The sequence below is a fragment of the Callorhinchus milii genome, unplaced genomic scaffold, assembly GCF_018977255.1.
Source record: "Callorhinchus milii isolate IMCB2004 unplaced genomic scaffold, IMCB_Cmil_1.0 Scaffold21, whole genome shotgun sequence".
NCBI lineage: Eukaryota > Metazoa > Chordata > Chondrichthyes > Chimaeriformes > Callorhinchidae > Callorhinchus > Callorhinchus milii.
Window position 1 is genome coordinate 736,595 of NW_024704762.1, and position 17,043 is coordinate 753,637.

The 17,043-nt window shown below is 43.0% G+C and overlaps 2 protein-coding genes across 2 annotated transcripts in view; both read right to left on the reverse strand.

Moving 5' to 3' along the window:
* The window catches only part of rfx2 (regulatory factor X, 2 (influences HLA class II expression)), a 34,730-nt gene extending 25,306 nt beyond the window's left edge, over nt 1-9,424 (reverse strand). Inside the window, exons 1-4 of the mRNA XM_007911208.2 lie at nt 9,308-9,424; nt 8,543-8,632; nt 3,774-3,844; nt 207-480 (exon numbers count right to left, since the gene is read on the reverse strand). Of these exons, the coding sequence (XP_007909399.1) occupies nt 207-480; nt 3,774-3,844; nt 8,543-8,632; nt 9,308-9,424 (552 nt within the window). The remainder of the gene's footprint in view (nt 1-206; nt 481-3,773; nt 3,845-8,542; nt 8,633-9,307) is intronic.
* Nucleotides 9,425-16,893: 7,469 nt separating this feature from the next.
* The window catches only part of LOC121850544 (fibrillin-2-like), a 4,180-nt gene continuing 4,030 nt past the window's right edge, over nt 16,894-17,043 (reverse strand). Inside the window, exon 9 of the mRNA XM_042342828.1 lies at nt 16,894-16,945. Coding sequence (XP_042198762.1) covers nt 16,894-16,945 — 52 coding nt within the window. The remainder of the gene's footprint in view (nt 16,946-17,043) is intronic.

Genomic DNA, 17,043 nt, shown 5'->3' on the forward strand with positions numbered 1-17,043 from the left:
CCATAGAATCTGTTTAAACCAATAATTCTCATCTCGGTTCCACTTTAAACTTGGCATCAAACTCCACCATTGTTCAGCACTCTGAGAGCCTACCCTGCATAAAGGGTGTCATAAATATGTAAGTTGGTGTTGATTCAGACTCTTGTAAGCTGTGAATCTCCCGATGTCTGATCATGGTAAGAAAGGAGGATTCGAGAGTTACTCACTGTTCCGGGTGACGGCCGAGAAGTGTGTGAGAGAGGGTGCCTTGAGCTGTCCATTGACCCTCCATGGATTAGGTAGGTTCCACCACTAGATATGATTTGACTTCCTCCAACCTCCATTGCAATGCCAACAGCTCCCACCATACTGTGAGATGGTACCACAGTAGGAGATGACACCACAGTGGTCACTTGAACTGCATTTCCCGGTGACTCAAAGTAGGAGGATCCAGTGCTCTGAGCATAGAGTTGAGTTTCTGGATAGGAATATGCAGTACGTCTATATAGGAAAAGAAAAATGAAAAAATTAATAGTATTATGTGATTGGGAGGGAAATGAGCTCTGGGTTGAGGCAGAGCACAAACTGCAGTGTTGGGCCGAATTGTTGGGAAAAGCACCTGGACGACTTGACACTCCTGCCAGAAAACCCTGGTACAGGTCACTCATCTATGGAGTCCTGTAGCTTAGTGGTTAGAGCACTCGCCTCGCAAGCGAAAAGACCTGGGTTTGATTTCTAGGCAAGGCGAAACATTGGGCAAGTTTCTTTACTCCACATTCCTCTGTTCATCTAGCAACAAGTAGGAACCCCGTTGTTAATCAATTAGCGGATTGCTTTTCCGGGCATAATAATCCCTTCAAAAAAATATATATATAAAAAAAAACTGGGGTCGCTCAAGGCATGATTGTTTGTGAGACACAGCTGTGTGCAATTTGCTGCCGCATTTCGCCCACAAACCATATAGTCAATTCACTTTGCATTATATTCTGTGAAACGCTTTGAGACGTGTCAAGTGCTATATCAAATCATAGAATCATACAGCACAGAAAGAGGCCATTCGGCCCATCGTGTCTTCACCGGCTCCTAAAAGAACCTGCAACTCAATCCCACCGGCCGCTTTCTCTCCATAGCCCTGCAATCCTGCCCTCCCCAAATACGCGTCTACTTCTCTCTTAAAAGTTGACACTGAATCGGCTTCCACCAGCCTTTCAGGTAAAGCATTCCAGATCCCAACACCTCGTTGGTCAAAACATTTTTCCTAACCTCCCCTCTGATTCTTTTAACAACGATCTTAAATCGGTGTCCTCGGAATACTGACCCACATGCCAGTGGGAACAGTTTTTCCCGGTTCAACCTATCAAATCCTCTCATGATCTTGAAAACCTCTATTGAATCCCCTCTTAATCTCTCCTCATAACTAAGGTCCTTCATTCCTGGTACCATCGGGTAAACCTCCTCTGCACCCTCTCCAATCCCCTAACATCTTTCCCAAAGTGCGGTGCCCACAACTGAACTCCAACTGAGGCCAAACAGCATTTTATAAATATTCAACATAACCTCCTGACTTTTGTATTCTATGCCCTATTATAAAACCTAGTATCCCGTATGCTATTTTAACAGCTTTATCTACTTGTCCTGCCGACCTTCAGAGATTTGCTAATGTGGACCCCCAGGTCTCTCTGTTCATTTGCCCCCTTTAGGATTGTACCATCAGCTAATATTGCCTCTCCTCATTCTTCCTACCAAAATGCAACACTTCGCATTTCTCCACATTAAACCTCATCTGCCACGTGTCTGCCCATGTTACCAATCTGTCTAAGTCCTCTTGGAGGCTGGTGCTGTCCTCCTCACCATTAATTACTTTTCCTGGCTTAGTATCGCCTGCAAATTTGGAAATTGTGCTCCCTATATCCAGGTCCAGATCATTAATATAGATCAGAAAGAGCAGTGGTCCCAATACCGACCCCTGAGGGACACCACTGCACACCTCCCTCCAGTCAGAAAAGCAACCGTTTACTACCACTCTCTGCTTTCTGTCTCCTCGCCAGTTCTGGAGCCATGTTGCCACAGTCCCTTTAATGCCGTGGCTTCTATTTTGTATATAAGTCTCTTTTGTGGCACTTTGTCAAATGCCTTTTGAAAATCTAGATAAACTACATCGACTGCACTATCTTCATCCACCCTCTCAGTCACTTCATCAAAAAATTCCATTAGGTTTGTCAGACACAATCTCCCTTTAACAAATCCGTGTTGACTATCCTTTATTAAACCATATTTTTCCAAGTGAGAATTTATATTGTCCCGGATTATAGCCTCCAGGAGTTTCCCTACTACTGATATTAGGCTGATTGGCCTGTAGTTCTCAGGTTTATCCTTCTGCCCCTTTTTGTACAGGGGAGTCACATTTGCAACCTTCCAGCCCTCTGACATCACTCCAGTGGCCAAAGAGGATTGAAAGATTGTGGTCAGAGCCTCCGCTATTTCCACCCTTGTTTCCCTCAGTAACCTGGGATGCATCCCATCCGGACCGGGTGACTTATCTATGTTGAGCACCGACAGCCTTTTTAGTACCTCCTCTCTGTTGATTTTTATCATATCTGATTTCTGTTCACACGCCTGCGATATTGAGGCATTGGTTGCATCGTCTTCTTTTGTGAAGACAGTTGCAAAGTACTTATTTAGTCCATCAGCCAATGCCCTCCGCCTCAACGAGAAGATTTCCACTTGGGTCCCTAATTGGACCCACCCTACCTTTGACTAACCTTTTACTCTTGATATGCTTATAAAATACTTTAGGGTGCCTTTTTATGTTTCCTGCTAATCTTTTCTCGTACAATCTCTTCGTCCTTCTTATTTCCCTTTTTACTTCTCCTCTGTACTTCCTATATTCTATTTGATTAACCTGTGTGTTTTGGACCTGACATTTGTCATAAGCCTCCCTTTTCTGTTTTATTTTAATCCCAATTTCCTTAGTCATCCAGGCAGGTTTGACTGTCCTACCTTTCCCCTTTGTGGGAATGTATTTGCTCTGTCCCCGAACTATCTCCTCCTTGAAGGCTTCCTATTGTTTGTTTGCTGTCTTACCTGCCAATCTTTCTTTCCAATCTATCTTGGCCAGGTCCCCTTTTAGCTCACTGAAGTTAGCCCGCTTCCAGTTGAGGGTCTTTACCTTTGATTGTTGTCCTTTTCCATAACTATTCTAAACCCAATGATATTGTGATCACTGTTATCCAGATGTTTTCCTACTCAAACCTGCTCCACTTGCCCCACTTCATTTCCCAGAACTAAATTCAGCACTGCTTCCTTCCTCGTTGGGCTGGAAACATGCTGATCCAGAAAGTTCTCCTGCACACATTTCAGGAATTCCTCCCCTTCCTTGCCCCTTACACTGTGTGCTTCTCAGTCTATGTTAGGACAATTGAAGTCCCCCCTTATCGCCACTCACTTGGTTTTGCTCACTACTCTATTAGTTTTGCAAGTATTATTATTATTCATTGTTTTCACAATACATAGTTGAGATCCAGCAGACACTGATCACAAGGTCTTTACAATAGGGTCTCAATACTACCTGCCTCTGGCCATGCTATCTGGAAAACACATGCCTGCTGTGCAGACAAGTTGAACCCAGACTAGGGACAGACTGAATCTGAGGCCTGGTGTACAGCGCTCGCTCCCCTATAACAGCACAACCCTCCTAACCAACAATTTGGGCGACAAGCACAGATGTAATAAGCTTGTGAGATGACCTAGAGAAGGCATACAGCAGCAGACAGCCATTACACTTGGGATCTTACATTGTTCCGTTAGCATAGACGGCATCACCTCCCTCCACATATTGCACCTGCGATGGGTATACGTGCTGCACCTGAAACAGACCCGAGAAACAATCAGTGGCTAAATATTGCACCTCACAGTATTCTTTCTACATTACTTACTGACGACTCTGCAGAAATTTCTGGTTATTGTTTTCCTTCACTTCCAATACAGCACCCAGGAGTAGCATCACACAAGATTCTAGAGTGTACCGGAAAAGTTGAAAGATCTCCCTCCACTTTTTTTCCTCATTTTAATTGTCCACAATGAGTAGGAAGAGAGAGAAAGCCCGATCATAATCCAGTTTACCTACTTGCTAATCCTGCCTACTGACCCGCAGGGTGATCACAGGATTAAATAGCAGGCAAATGGATTATCTAAGATTTGGCATCCTCCATAGCCTCATGGGTAATGCTTCAGCGAAAACTTCTGACCAAAGAAAATTTTTATAAGGTCCCTGACTTTTTTTTTAAAAAATGGTGTTGTCCCAGCCTGACAAGTAGCTGCCAGTTAGTGTTTGCAATCACAAGCCAATTATAGCTGATTAAACTCAAACTATAACCCAAACACACTCTGAAGTCTTGCAGCCTGGACTCTTATGCTTTCCCTTCACTGATCCATCCAATCCAGTTTCCACTCTGCCACAGTACCGAGACTGCCCTGGTAATGTCACCAACAACTCTTTCCATCTGTGACCATGACTCTCTCTGCTGCCTTTGATACTGTTGACCATGCAATCGTTCTCTCCTTTCACCTCCAACTCCATGGTTCTATCCTATCCTGGTTTCACTCTCACCCATCCGAGCATCTCCATTTGCTCCTGATGTGAAAGGCGCTACATAAATACAATTTGTTGATATTGTTCATCTCTTCTAATGGTTTCTCTTCCCACCCCTCGCACTCCTCAAGGGCCTCTACTCGTTCCTCTCCATTTCACTGTCTATAATATAGATTCTATATACTCCCACTCGGTAATGTAATCAACAGGCATGGGGTTTAACTTCCACATGTAGACGATAGCACCCAAATTCATCTCTCCACTTGCACCCTCAATTCCATGACCACTGCTGTTGTGACCAACTGCGTATCAGACATCAAGTCCCGGATGAACTTGAACATTCTTCAATTGAATGAACATTCTTCAATTGAAAAGAAAGAGATTGTCCTGCTTGGCTCCTGTCAGCGCATCCTTGCTCTCTTCGGCTCCCAGCCACAGCTCAGGTGCCAAGCCAGGACTGTTAAGTGATTTGCGAGATCATAGAATTGTACAGCACAGAAGGCGGCCATTCGGCCCATCGTGACTGTGCCGCTCTTTGAAAAGAGCTTCCAAATCATTCCCACTCCCCCGCCCTCTCCCCATAGCCCTAATCAACCCCACTCCCCCACTCTCACCCCATAGCCCTGATCAACCCCACTCCCCCACTCTCCCTATAGCCCTGATCAACCCCACTCCCCCGCTCTCCCCCCACAGCCCTGCAAACTTGTCCTCCCCAAATAATTATCTTCTTCTCTCTTAAAAGTTGTTATCGAATCGGCTGCCACGAGCCTTTCAGGCAATGCATTCCAGATCCAATCGCTGTGTGAAAACATTTCTCCTCACCTCCCCTCTGTTTCTTTTAACAACCATTTTAAATCGGGTTACCGACCCACCCCCCAGTGGAAATAGTTTCTCCTTGTTCACTGTATTGAATCCCCTCATAATTTTGAAAACTTCTATTAAGTCTCCTCTTAACCTTCTCTGCTCCAAGGAGAATAACCCTCACTTCTCTCGCCTCTCCTGATCACTGAAGCCCTCATTCCTGGTACCATCCTGGTCAATCTCCTTTGCACCCTCGCCAATGCCTTGACATTCTTCCTAAAGAGTGGGGCCCAGAACTGAACACAGTCTCTCGCTGAGGCCTCACCAGTGTTTTATATAAAGGTTCATCATAACTTCCTGAATTTTGTATTCTGTGGCCCTATTTATAAAGTCTAGTATCCTGTATGCTTTTTTAACAGCTTTATCTACCTGTCCGCCACCTTCAAACATTTACTTATATGAACCTCCAGGTTCATATGCTACTATCTTCCTCACTGTTTACTACCTTTCCTGGCTCAGTATCATCTGCAAACTTGGAAATTGTCCTCCCTATACCCAGGTCCAGGTCATTTATATAGATCATAAACAGCAGTGGTCCCAATACCGACCCCTGGGGGTCATCACTGCACTTCCCTCCAGTCAGAAAAACAACCGTTCACCACCGCTCTCTGCTCTCTGTCTCCCAGTTCTGTACCCGCTGCCACTGTCCCTTTAATACCGTGGGCTTCGATTTTGATTACAAGTCTCTTATGTGGCACTTTATCAAACGCCTCTTGAAAATCCAAATAAACCACCAACTGCACTGCCTTCATCCACCCTCTCCATTACTTAGGTTTGTTAGACATGATTTGCCTTCAACAAATCCATGTTGACTGTCCTTTATTAACCCATATTTTTCTAAGTGAAAATTTAATTTGTGCTGAATTATAGTCTCCAGAGGTTTCCCCACTACTGACCTCTGGCTGACTGGCCTGTAGTTCCCGGGTTTATCCTTCTGCCCCTTTTTCTACAGGGGAGTAACATTTGCAGCCCTCCAGTCCTCTGGCACCTCCCAGTGTCTAAGGAGGATTGAAAGATTGTGCCCAGAGCCTCCGTTATTTCCAGCCTTACTTCCCTCAGTAACCGAGGAGGCATCCCATTCGGACCGGGTGACTTATCCACCTTGAGCACCGACAACCTTCTTAGTACCTCTTCTCGGTTTATTCTTATTTTATCCAATTTCTCTATCCTCTCCTCCGATACTGTGGCATTGGCTGCATCCTCTTCTTTTGTGAACCTCAGATCAGGATTATCAATTTCTCCTGATGTTAAAGGTATTGTATAAATGTAAATTTGTATCGTACTGTGTTTACAACAATAACAAATTACATTTGTAGAGCACCTTACATGTCAGGAGAAAATTTGTTTACAACCACAAAACAAACGGAATGGCACCTTCGGGTTTTAGATTTTTTGCCTAGTAACCCTAAAGTGAATAAACAGAGGCCCAACGGGCGAAACGGGTCATTAGCTAGCACAGGGTGATCCAACCTTTTGGCTGCCGCGGACCAGATTCCCTATTTGAGGAAGGTCCATGGGCCGCATCCAGCCTGAGAACATTTCCAACATTCCAAACCCACTCCCTCCCTCCCTACTGAATGGGGGGTTGGGGGGGGGGAGAGAGTGAGGAGAGCTCGGGAGGTGGGGTGGGGGGAAGAGAGAGAGAGAGAGAGCGGGGGGGTGGTGACAGAGAGGGAGAGGCGAGAGACTCTCTCTCACTCCCCTTCTTTTCTCTCACACTCCACCAACTCCTTTCAATCATTCTTTTCCTCCTCTTCTCTCTTCCCCCCCCTCCTTCTCCCTCCGCCCCACCTCCTTCTCCCTCCGCCCCACCTCCTTCTCCCTTCCCCCCCTCCTTCTGTCTCCACCCCCCCCCTCCTTCTCTCTCCCCCCCCTTCTCTCTCCCACACATACACTCTCTCTCTCTCTATCCCCTCTCAAACTCTCTCAATCACCCTCTTTCAATTTCCCCCCTGGTCCTTTCTCTCCCCCTCTCCCTCACATTCACTTCCTCCCACCTCACACTCCGCTCTCACACTCTCTCTGCTCTGTGTCTCTCAAACGCTCCCTCATCTCTCTTTCACTTCCCCTTTCTTCCCTCTCACACACATACATTCTCTCCTCTTTCCCCTCCCCCTTTCTCTCTCTTTCTCCCCTCTCTGTCACCCACCGTCTCTCTACCGCATAAACCCCCGCCGGGCCGCATAAAGACCCCGCCGGGCCGCATAAAGACCCCGCCGGGCCGCATAAAGACCCCGCCGGGCCGCATAAAGACCCCGCCGGGCCGCATAAAGACCCCGCCGGGCCGCATAAAGCTCCCGCTGGGCCGCATAAAGCTCCCGCTGGGCCGCATAAACCCCCCGCTGGGCCACTGGTGGCCCGCGTGCCGCATGTTGGACTACGCTGATCGAGAATGTATGGCAGGTATGTAATTACCCAGCATGCTAGGTGGCATGTTGGGTAAATTAAAGAATTAAGAACCAGAACATAGTTCCCTTTTGACTGGTAAAACATTTTTTCTGTACCTCAAATTAACTAAAGCAAGAGGGAGGCCACCTAGTGATTATATTGGGAATCTGCACTAGGGGGAAAAGCCATAATTGAGACTGAAGCCCTACAGATGTCATGGGGCACAAACCCTTTAGCGTGTTTATGTGGCAAAAGTCTTTCAGTAATAGGTCTGTGGAATATCTGGAATGAGGAAGAAGGTTAGATTTAAAAAGAAACCAATGGGTTGTTTGACTCCGTAGATGTTAGGTTCCTTTAAACCTACTATGGCAAAACCCTAAAGCATCTAATCAAGAAAATAAATTATCATTAATCCAGAATTAATTCATAAACTTAAAAGTACACAAGAGCTCATATTCCATCTCAATTTTAAATAATTCTAAAGGTACAAATCACATACTTTAACTCACCAACAAAATCATATTCTGTTTGATCTTAAAGATGCTTGCTATTATTCAAATTAAAATATTCAGAAAATTAACTAATATTAAGCTTTACAACTTCTGAGCAACTTCATGTTTCACTAAAGCTATGGAGAGTGACTTAAAATGTAAAGTGGATATTTCTGTCTAGCTGATTAGTCCCACAGGTGCCACCTGCTGACAGGTGTACCACCTTGCTTACCTGCTGGGGCACCTGCTGGACTCTCTGAACCTGCAGCTGCTGCACCTGGCTTCCTTTCTGAGCTGAGGCTGTTGCCTGAACCACTAGCCTCTGTGACCAAAAACAAAACAAGGTGAAGCATCGCCTCCTGACAAGGGCCGTACAAGGAAAAAACAACACATTGCATTGGATGCGCTTTATCCCTTACTAATCATGCTCCATCAGGCAGAAGGCAGCGAGGTGCCAAGGAGGTGTCCTTTTAAATGTGCCAGGCAAAGCCACTTTGAGGCAGACACAAGACATGCACAGAGGCACACTTGCCCAAACCAACACACCCAATGGCCTCACTGCCCAACATGTGAGCACCCACATGGAAGCACCTATGCCGAGACACACAAATACAAACAATTACAATTGTCAACCTTAGCGAATATTTCACTGAACTCTACACTCAAATATACTCTACATCTTGATCTCTCTCCCCACCCAATAGAGGAAAAATTAAATCCATATTAAGAATGAGGGAATAAGCACTCCCAACCCCACCACCTCTTCCACTATCTGGTTCCTGCTGCCGTAGCTTCAAAACACAATCAGCCTGTGTCACCCGGCCAACCACCATTGTCATATAAAGACTTGCTGAGGCTGAGCATTGAAGTGGGTGAAGTGGACAAGTGGGAGGGGAAGATTGTCCTACAGTAATTCAAAACATTAACAAGAGTGTTTCTCTAAGTTCCACACTTTTTGCATTAAGACCCACTTTGCTGTGGGAGCAGTTGCACACACCTGTTGTGGGGCTGGCACTTGCTGCACCACTGCAGCCTGCACAGCCCCCTGACCAGCACCGGCTGCGCACAGGGCCACAGAGGAGGTTGAATCGGTGCCACTTTCTGAGCTCTGCATGCTAGTTTCTATGGAGACAGAGAGACAATTCATTGTAAAGCAGATGAAAATGTGATGGATATGACATGGAAACACAAGATGTTAACAGTTGTTTGAAGGACTAATACTAAACACACAGCAGTGTTTACACCTATTACAATCAAATTTTCTGTTCAAACGCTATTTCCTGATTATTTCATTCAAATGATCAGAAATACGTTTTGCAAATTGAAAATACCAGTATTTACATATTGTAAAATAATCTAATTCAGAAATATTAAATTGGGATTCCAGGTAAACCAGTATTAGTGTAGAGGAGAGGGGTTGTTAGAATACGGAATACCCTGATAAGAGGCTATGGTCAAAACAGAATCCATATTAGCTTTCAAAAGGGAACTAGATAGATATCTAAAAATGAGTCATTTGCAGAGCTATGGGGAAAAGGCAGGTAAATGGGACTGAATGGATTGTTCTTTCAAAAAGCCAACACAGGCACAATGAACAAAATAGCCTTCTTTTGAGCTGTAAATTACTATGGATTGGAACAACTTGTGGATAGATTGCTGAAACCATCAACATAGCATGCATAAATCGAACAGAATCTTGGAGGCAGAAGTCCCAGGATATTGAAGTTGTACAGTGCACATGTCACACCGATCTGCATACAATTTTGGTCGCTGTATTAGTCATCCAAACAGGGTAATGAAAGGCAACCAGATTGTGACAGCTGGAATTAGGCTCCAGAATTCCATGGAGAGGCTACAGAATCTAGGAATGTTCACAGTGCATAAGAAAGAACAGAGGAGATCTCACTTAAGTATTTAAGATTCCTAAAGGATGTACATAAACTGAACATTAATATGTTTAATATAGTCACAAACTCTTATGTTTTCAAATTCAAGATGGGGACAACTTTAGGTTCAATTAATTTACAAGGACAATGTGGAACAGACTACCCAGGAAGGCAATGGTGGCAGACTGTCTGAACAAATTCAAGTGAAAAATAGGTCGCCATTCGGCAAAAAATTCAATTGAGACTATGGGAGACAGACACAGTAATGCAGAACAGAGGAAAACTAGGATAGGACAGTCAGTTCCTTCAGTTGTTGGTAATCAACTAGAGTCTAGAATGCAAAGATTATTATTATTATAATATGCGATGAAATTACTGAGCATTTTGAGAATCGCAAGGTAATTGGGTGAGTCAGCAGAGATTTCTAAGAGGCAGGTTGTGCCTCTTATTTGGCTACAGTTTGAGTATTCAGTAAAGTTTGACTTGGGCATCTTATCATAGGAAGCAAAAACCAATGCAAAAAGTGCAATTCACTCAGATTCACCAGTAATGAGGAATTTCACTGATCAATGGATGTAAATTGTATGGATTTTCTGAAACCATGTGATAAAAGTGTCACATAAAAAGCTAAAATTAGCATATTAAAAGCATATTAGTTAAAATTAAGGCACCTGGAGTGAAGGCAATATTGTGGATAGTGATTGGGAGATCGGAGCAGTGAGTTGTACAAAAGGAATTAATTCTCTGATTGTCAGGAAGTGACAAGCAGACTCCCTCCAGCTTTTCATCCTATACATCAATGAACGAGATATAATAAAAGAAGGGGCTATTTCTACGATGGTGGATGACACTAAGATAGGAAGTGTTGTAAATGGTGAAAAATACAAAGAGAAAGACAGATTAAAAGAGTGGGCGGAACTATGGCATATTTAATACTGCGTGGTGTGGGGGGATAGTACACTTGGAACGGAAAAACAACAGTTGGGACTAAGTTCTAAATGGAGAAGCATAAGGAGGGAGATAAGCAGAGATCAAGGGTCCAAGTTCACAGATCATTAAAATTTAGTTCCCTGGTGCAGAAAGCAATCAATAGAGGAAATGGGATGCTGCCATTTATTACAAGAGGTTTTGATTATAAAAGCACTGGTCAGAGTTCATTTGGAGTATTCTGTTCAGTTTTGGGTAACCCCAAATTAAGAAGGATATACTAAATTTGGAGGGTGTCCAATGATGAATTGGATGAATACTTGGGGCTTAAGATATGGTAACAAGGTTTAGCTATGGTAACAGGCTTTATATTTCTTACAGCAGAGGAGATTAAGGAGCAATTTACTGAAGTATTTAAAATAATGAAAGGAATTGACAGGTTAGATAGTGGACAACTTTTCCTTTGTTAGAGGAATCCATTATATAAGGGGCTCAGCATAATGATCATCATTATGATTATGAGCCGGGGCTCAGGTGTTCAGACAGCAATGGGAAGCGCTTTGGGATATCCCCCCACTATGAAAGGCAGTATATAAATGTAAATTGTATTGCAGAACCTTAAAAATCAGAACCAAGCCATCTAAAACAGAGGTTAGGAACATTTCTTCACACAAAGGGCTGTGAAGATGTGGAATGCTCCAACCCAGAAAGCTTCAGGGGTTGAATCAAAAGGGATGCTTGAAAGCAAGATAGACCGAGTATTTGACAGCAGAGGTATTAAGGGTTACATCAAAAGGGATTAAAAGATATGCAAAGATCTAATAAACAACAACTTGCATTTATATAGCACCTTTCACGTAGAATAATGTCTTGGAGTGCTTTACAATGGCAAGCAGGCAGGCATGAATGGTGGAAAGGGATGGACCAGACCTGATGAGCTGAATGGCCTTCTCCTGTTCCTATTTTCCTATGAAGAGAAACCTGAGAAGTTAGTGTTTGTTTTCTACTAGAGCTAGGTAGGTTAAGCGGTGACCTGATAGAGGTTTTCAAGATTCTGAGGGATTACAATAGGATAAATAGTAAAAGAACATTTTCTGCTCTTGGCAACTCTATAATAATAATAACCCTTGCATTTGATATAGCGCCTTATCACGTCTTTGAGACATCTCAAAGCACTTCACTGAATATAATAATCCTTGCATTTGATAAAGCACTTTTCGCATCTTCTAGACGTCTCAAAGCATATTACAGAATATGCTGTAAAGTGAATTGAACGTATATTTTGTGGTCAAAATGAGGCAGCCAATTGCACACAGCAATGTGCTGTGCATTGAGGAATTAATTTTTTTTTAAAAAAGGGAATGTTTCCCCTAGAAAAGTAATCAGTCAATTGAAAACTAGCTTCCTATTTACTGCTAGGTAAACAGAGGCGTGTGGAGTAAGGAAACTTGCTCAACGGTTTGCCCTGCCCGGGAATCAAACCCAGGTCCTCTCGCTTGCGAGGTGAGTGCTCTAACCACTAAACGACAGGATTCAAAAAAGAATTTAAAAGTTAGAATTTTTTTGTATACACACACACACACACACAAGGTATCTGGAAAGTGAAATTCTATGCCACAAACCATCATTATTTAAAAGGGGAATCAGATAGATGCTTGGGGAGGAGGAATATGAAGTGAGCAAAGAATAGGAATAGATTAGGTGACTCATGAGGAGAAAATTGGTCACTCACTCCCTGGTTGCTTGTGGGGCATTGCTGTACGAAACTGGCTGCCGCATTTCGCACACAGAATACAGTCTATGTACTTTACAGTATATCCTGCAAAGCGCTTTAAGACGGTTCATCGACATGATAAGGCACTACATCAAATGCAAGGAATATTATTATAAAAACTATAGCACAAATGTGGTGGGTCAAATGGCTTGTGTCCGTGCTCTTAACATTACGTGCTCCGAGGCATAATCCTGCATAGTGGACACTAATTGCAAGTTGTTGTAAAATTCTGGGTCCCTGGATATTTGCCAAAGAAAAAGCATGTTGTGACATGGGTTTGCAAAGAAGTTCTGCAGGATGAATTCCTAGCATTTTCATGTTCAATTGAATATAATTAATTAGTGAATTGAAATTCTGTTTTAAGTGAATATCCCATGTTCTGTGCTCTTTCACAGCAATAATTGAACAAGCAATAATTACCCTCACTTAAAATTCTCTTCATGACCTAGCACCTCCCTACCTCTCATCTTCTACTCTACGTCTCTGCTCGCTCACTCCACTTGGCCTGCCTTGTGTCCTCCAGTGGCTGAGGCTCCAGCTACTCTGGCTATAGTCTCTGGAACTCCCTCCCTCTACCCCTCACTCTTGCTTCCATCTATAATATATTAAAATCCCACGCAAATATCTACCACACATATTGTCATTTCCCCTTCCCTCTTCCATGCTCAGCCTCCGACCCTGTCGTTGTGGAGTGTCCTATAAAATACAAGCTACTGTTGACTTCTCAACCATACCACCATTGTTGCTGTTTAGCTATTTTATTTGGCAAATCTGATTGAGCTCCTCTGAACTAACCAAATTAGCTACCATAGCTCTACCCTCTAATAAGCTCTAGATCATCCAAAACTCAACGTTAAGATCCTCATCTTCAGTGGCGGACTGACTCCCTGAAAGGGCTCAGGATTCTCATGTACAATGGGTGGGGGTGCACCAAAAAGCTCTGGCCTGCTTCATGTTTCCTCTGCACATAAGCGGCAGATTTACAAAGAACAGACAGCATGGAAATGGACCATGCAGCCCAACCTATCCATGATGTTTATATTCTACACTTCCACTAGAGACATGTGATGAGCTTTCTACTTTTCTACTTTGCCTTCTCCCTCTAGAACTATTTCTATTATCTCTCCACCTTGCCTCCAATCTCTCTGCATTCAAGATCTATTGCTTTGACCTCCTCTTGCCTCCTTCCCAGCTCAGGCTCCTACTCCATCTTTGTAAAACATTTTGAGACATTCTCCCTACTTGGAAAGTAATATATAAGTGCAAATTGTTGTTAATTATATTTACACAAAACCGATTTACATAAGTGTACTTCAAAACATAATCACTATATAAGTTGTCTCCCTCATGACTACACTTTTAAGTTGCAGTTGGTGATACGTCTCGGAGCAATTATAATAATAATAATCCTTGGATTTGATATAGCGCCTTATCATGTCTTCGAGATGTCTCAAAGCGCTTCACAGAATATACTGTAAAGCAATTGACTGTATATTTTCTGGGCTGTTCTGTTCCGCTGCCGTGCTGCTCTGTGATACTGTGTCTTGTGTCCTGTGATGTTACTATCTGACTGACTATCCTAGATTGGTAGCTGACATCTATACAGTATACTAGAATCTCATTATAATATGCTTCATTATAGTGTGGGTTCTCTTATATGGTTTATGGACCCTGATATTCACTTAACAAAATTCCAAAATATGTGCACAAAACTGGCTGACAATGTTTTCATGCTGAAAATAACCGACTTCCAGGTCATCAAGTTCCCACTGACATCACCTGCACAGGAGGTTATGATGACCTGAATACTCAGAAGTTGGCCATTTTTTATGCATGAAAAACCACGTTTTGCAATGAGGTGGCTTTCTGCGTGCATAGCAGTGAATGAGAACGTGCTGATTAGTGGCTGCACCCTGTTATAATTCTTATAATTTTATGAACTCTGGTAAAAATGGTATAAATGGGACTCTGCTAGTATTCTTTTAAAATGGGGTGTACCTGAAATAATTGGAAATTTAGATCAGAATACCTGGGTTGCAAAGGATAAGAATTAAGATTAGTAACATTTTATTTTTAGTTTGGCATCATAAGCTTTTCTAAAAGAGTATCTTTGGAGGATTTGTTTTTGAAATGTGTAGGAACTGCACATAAAATATATCTCACATAAAAAAACACCTCTGGGTCACTCCACAGAGGAGACAATGGCAATTCCTCCACCTCAGGGCATGGAATGAGTTGTTGCCAGGTTACAGAACGCCCTTTCACCTTTAAAAGACAACTAGCTGCGTTGGATATTAAATATGTCTCTCAATGAGTTTAAGGTTTAAGCAGTTCTTATTAATTAAATCGTTTTCTACATTAAAATGTAATACAATATAAATTGACAGTTACAGACTCGCACACACAGACTCACACACGGACACAAACACACAAAGACTGTACCAATGCTGTGTGCAATTGGCTGCCGCATTTCGCTCACAAAACACACAGTAACTACACTTTAAGGTATATTCTGTGAAGTGCTTTGAGACGTCTCAAAGACGTGATAAGGCTCTGTATCAAATGCAAAGATTATTACATAGCACCTTTTACGCCAGGAGGATGTCCCAAAGTGTTTAAATATTGCTGTTTCATAAGATTTTTTTTGTCTTAAATTTAAACATCGATAAAGCTTGTCTTCAGTTAAGATGACTGACCCTGTAAAGAGTTGCATTTGTTTCCTTCCTTGAGTTTATTCAGTTGAACCTTGTTATAACCTTGCGCGGACCACAACATTAATTACCCCAAAATCCAAATTGTGGGGAGCCGTGTCGTGTCGGCCGCAGTGTCGGCCGCAGTGTCGGCCGTGCACTCGGACACCAAAATGGCTGACTGTGGAATGCGCTGGAAGTGATGTCACTGGCAACTTAGGTTCTTCCAAGTTGGTCATTTTGCCTTCCTGTACACACTGCAAACGCGGCCGACTGTCTTCCTGCCCACATCCACAATGAATGCTGGAAATGCAGATTGCCCCTGCTATTGTAATGGTTGGAAACTTCTGAACCCGCAACTTTTGCATTAGACTGTACTTAGCGCATTGAGTGAAATATTAAGTGGTGTTTGGTTAACATGGGGTAACAAATGTATTTGGGTAGAATAGCATTGTTTGGTTTTCCAAGTATTCAGTGAATTACTTAGCAACTAGCTCCTGGAAACGGGAGTGGACTGGGTCCCCATAGCAACCACTGTGAATTAGCAAACAATGTGAGCCAGTTCAAATGGAGCCAGCTTCAATTAATTGAACATTTCTATGTGTTTTCTGCAATTTAAATGTTGTTTTTAGACAGGCCAGTGATGAATGTGTGAGTGTAACCTCCGCTATGGCACCTGACAAGCTCCAGATTTATAACCTCTTTATACTTCAATCATCAGATAAAACATCTGATAAATCTGTAGTCCAAGGATTGGGAGATTTACTTCCAGCAAATTTTAAAGTATTGTGGTTTACACATCCATTTTCTTGAATTGGATTAAAAATAATATGAAATCACTGGCATTATAGAGGCATTAGAATTTGCAGTAACATTATGTGACTCAACCCTATATCATCCACTCCTCTTTGCCCACTATGATAATCCTTGCATTTGATATAGCGCTTTTCACGTCGGGAGGACGTCCCAAAACGCTTCACAGAACACACTGTAAAGTGAATTGACTGTATATTTGTGGGCGAACGCGGCAGCCAATTGCGCACAGCAATGTCCCACAAACAGTCATATGGATTAAAAATGACCAATTTATTATTGTTTGGGGTTTTGGAGGATTATTATTAGGCTCTGTGTGGAGTAAGGAAACTTGCCCAAGGTTTCGCCCTGCCTGGAATTGAACTCAGGTCTCTCACTTGCAAAGCGAGTGCTCTAACCACTGAGCTACAGGACTCCACTGTCATCTCCAGTTTGTATTTTACACAAGTATTGCCACCTCCATAGTTTAGTCTGTGCCATGTAATCCCGGAGTTTATTGCAGCCAGTTTGTCAAGATGTAGCTAGGTGTGGGGATTCCATTGCCGCTGTCACACAGCAATACACAACACTGGAGACAACTGTTGTGCTCTCTCTGGTCAGTTCCAAAATTACATTGTGTTCTTTTTATCTTCCCTCAATTGAT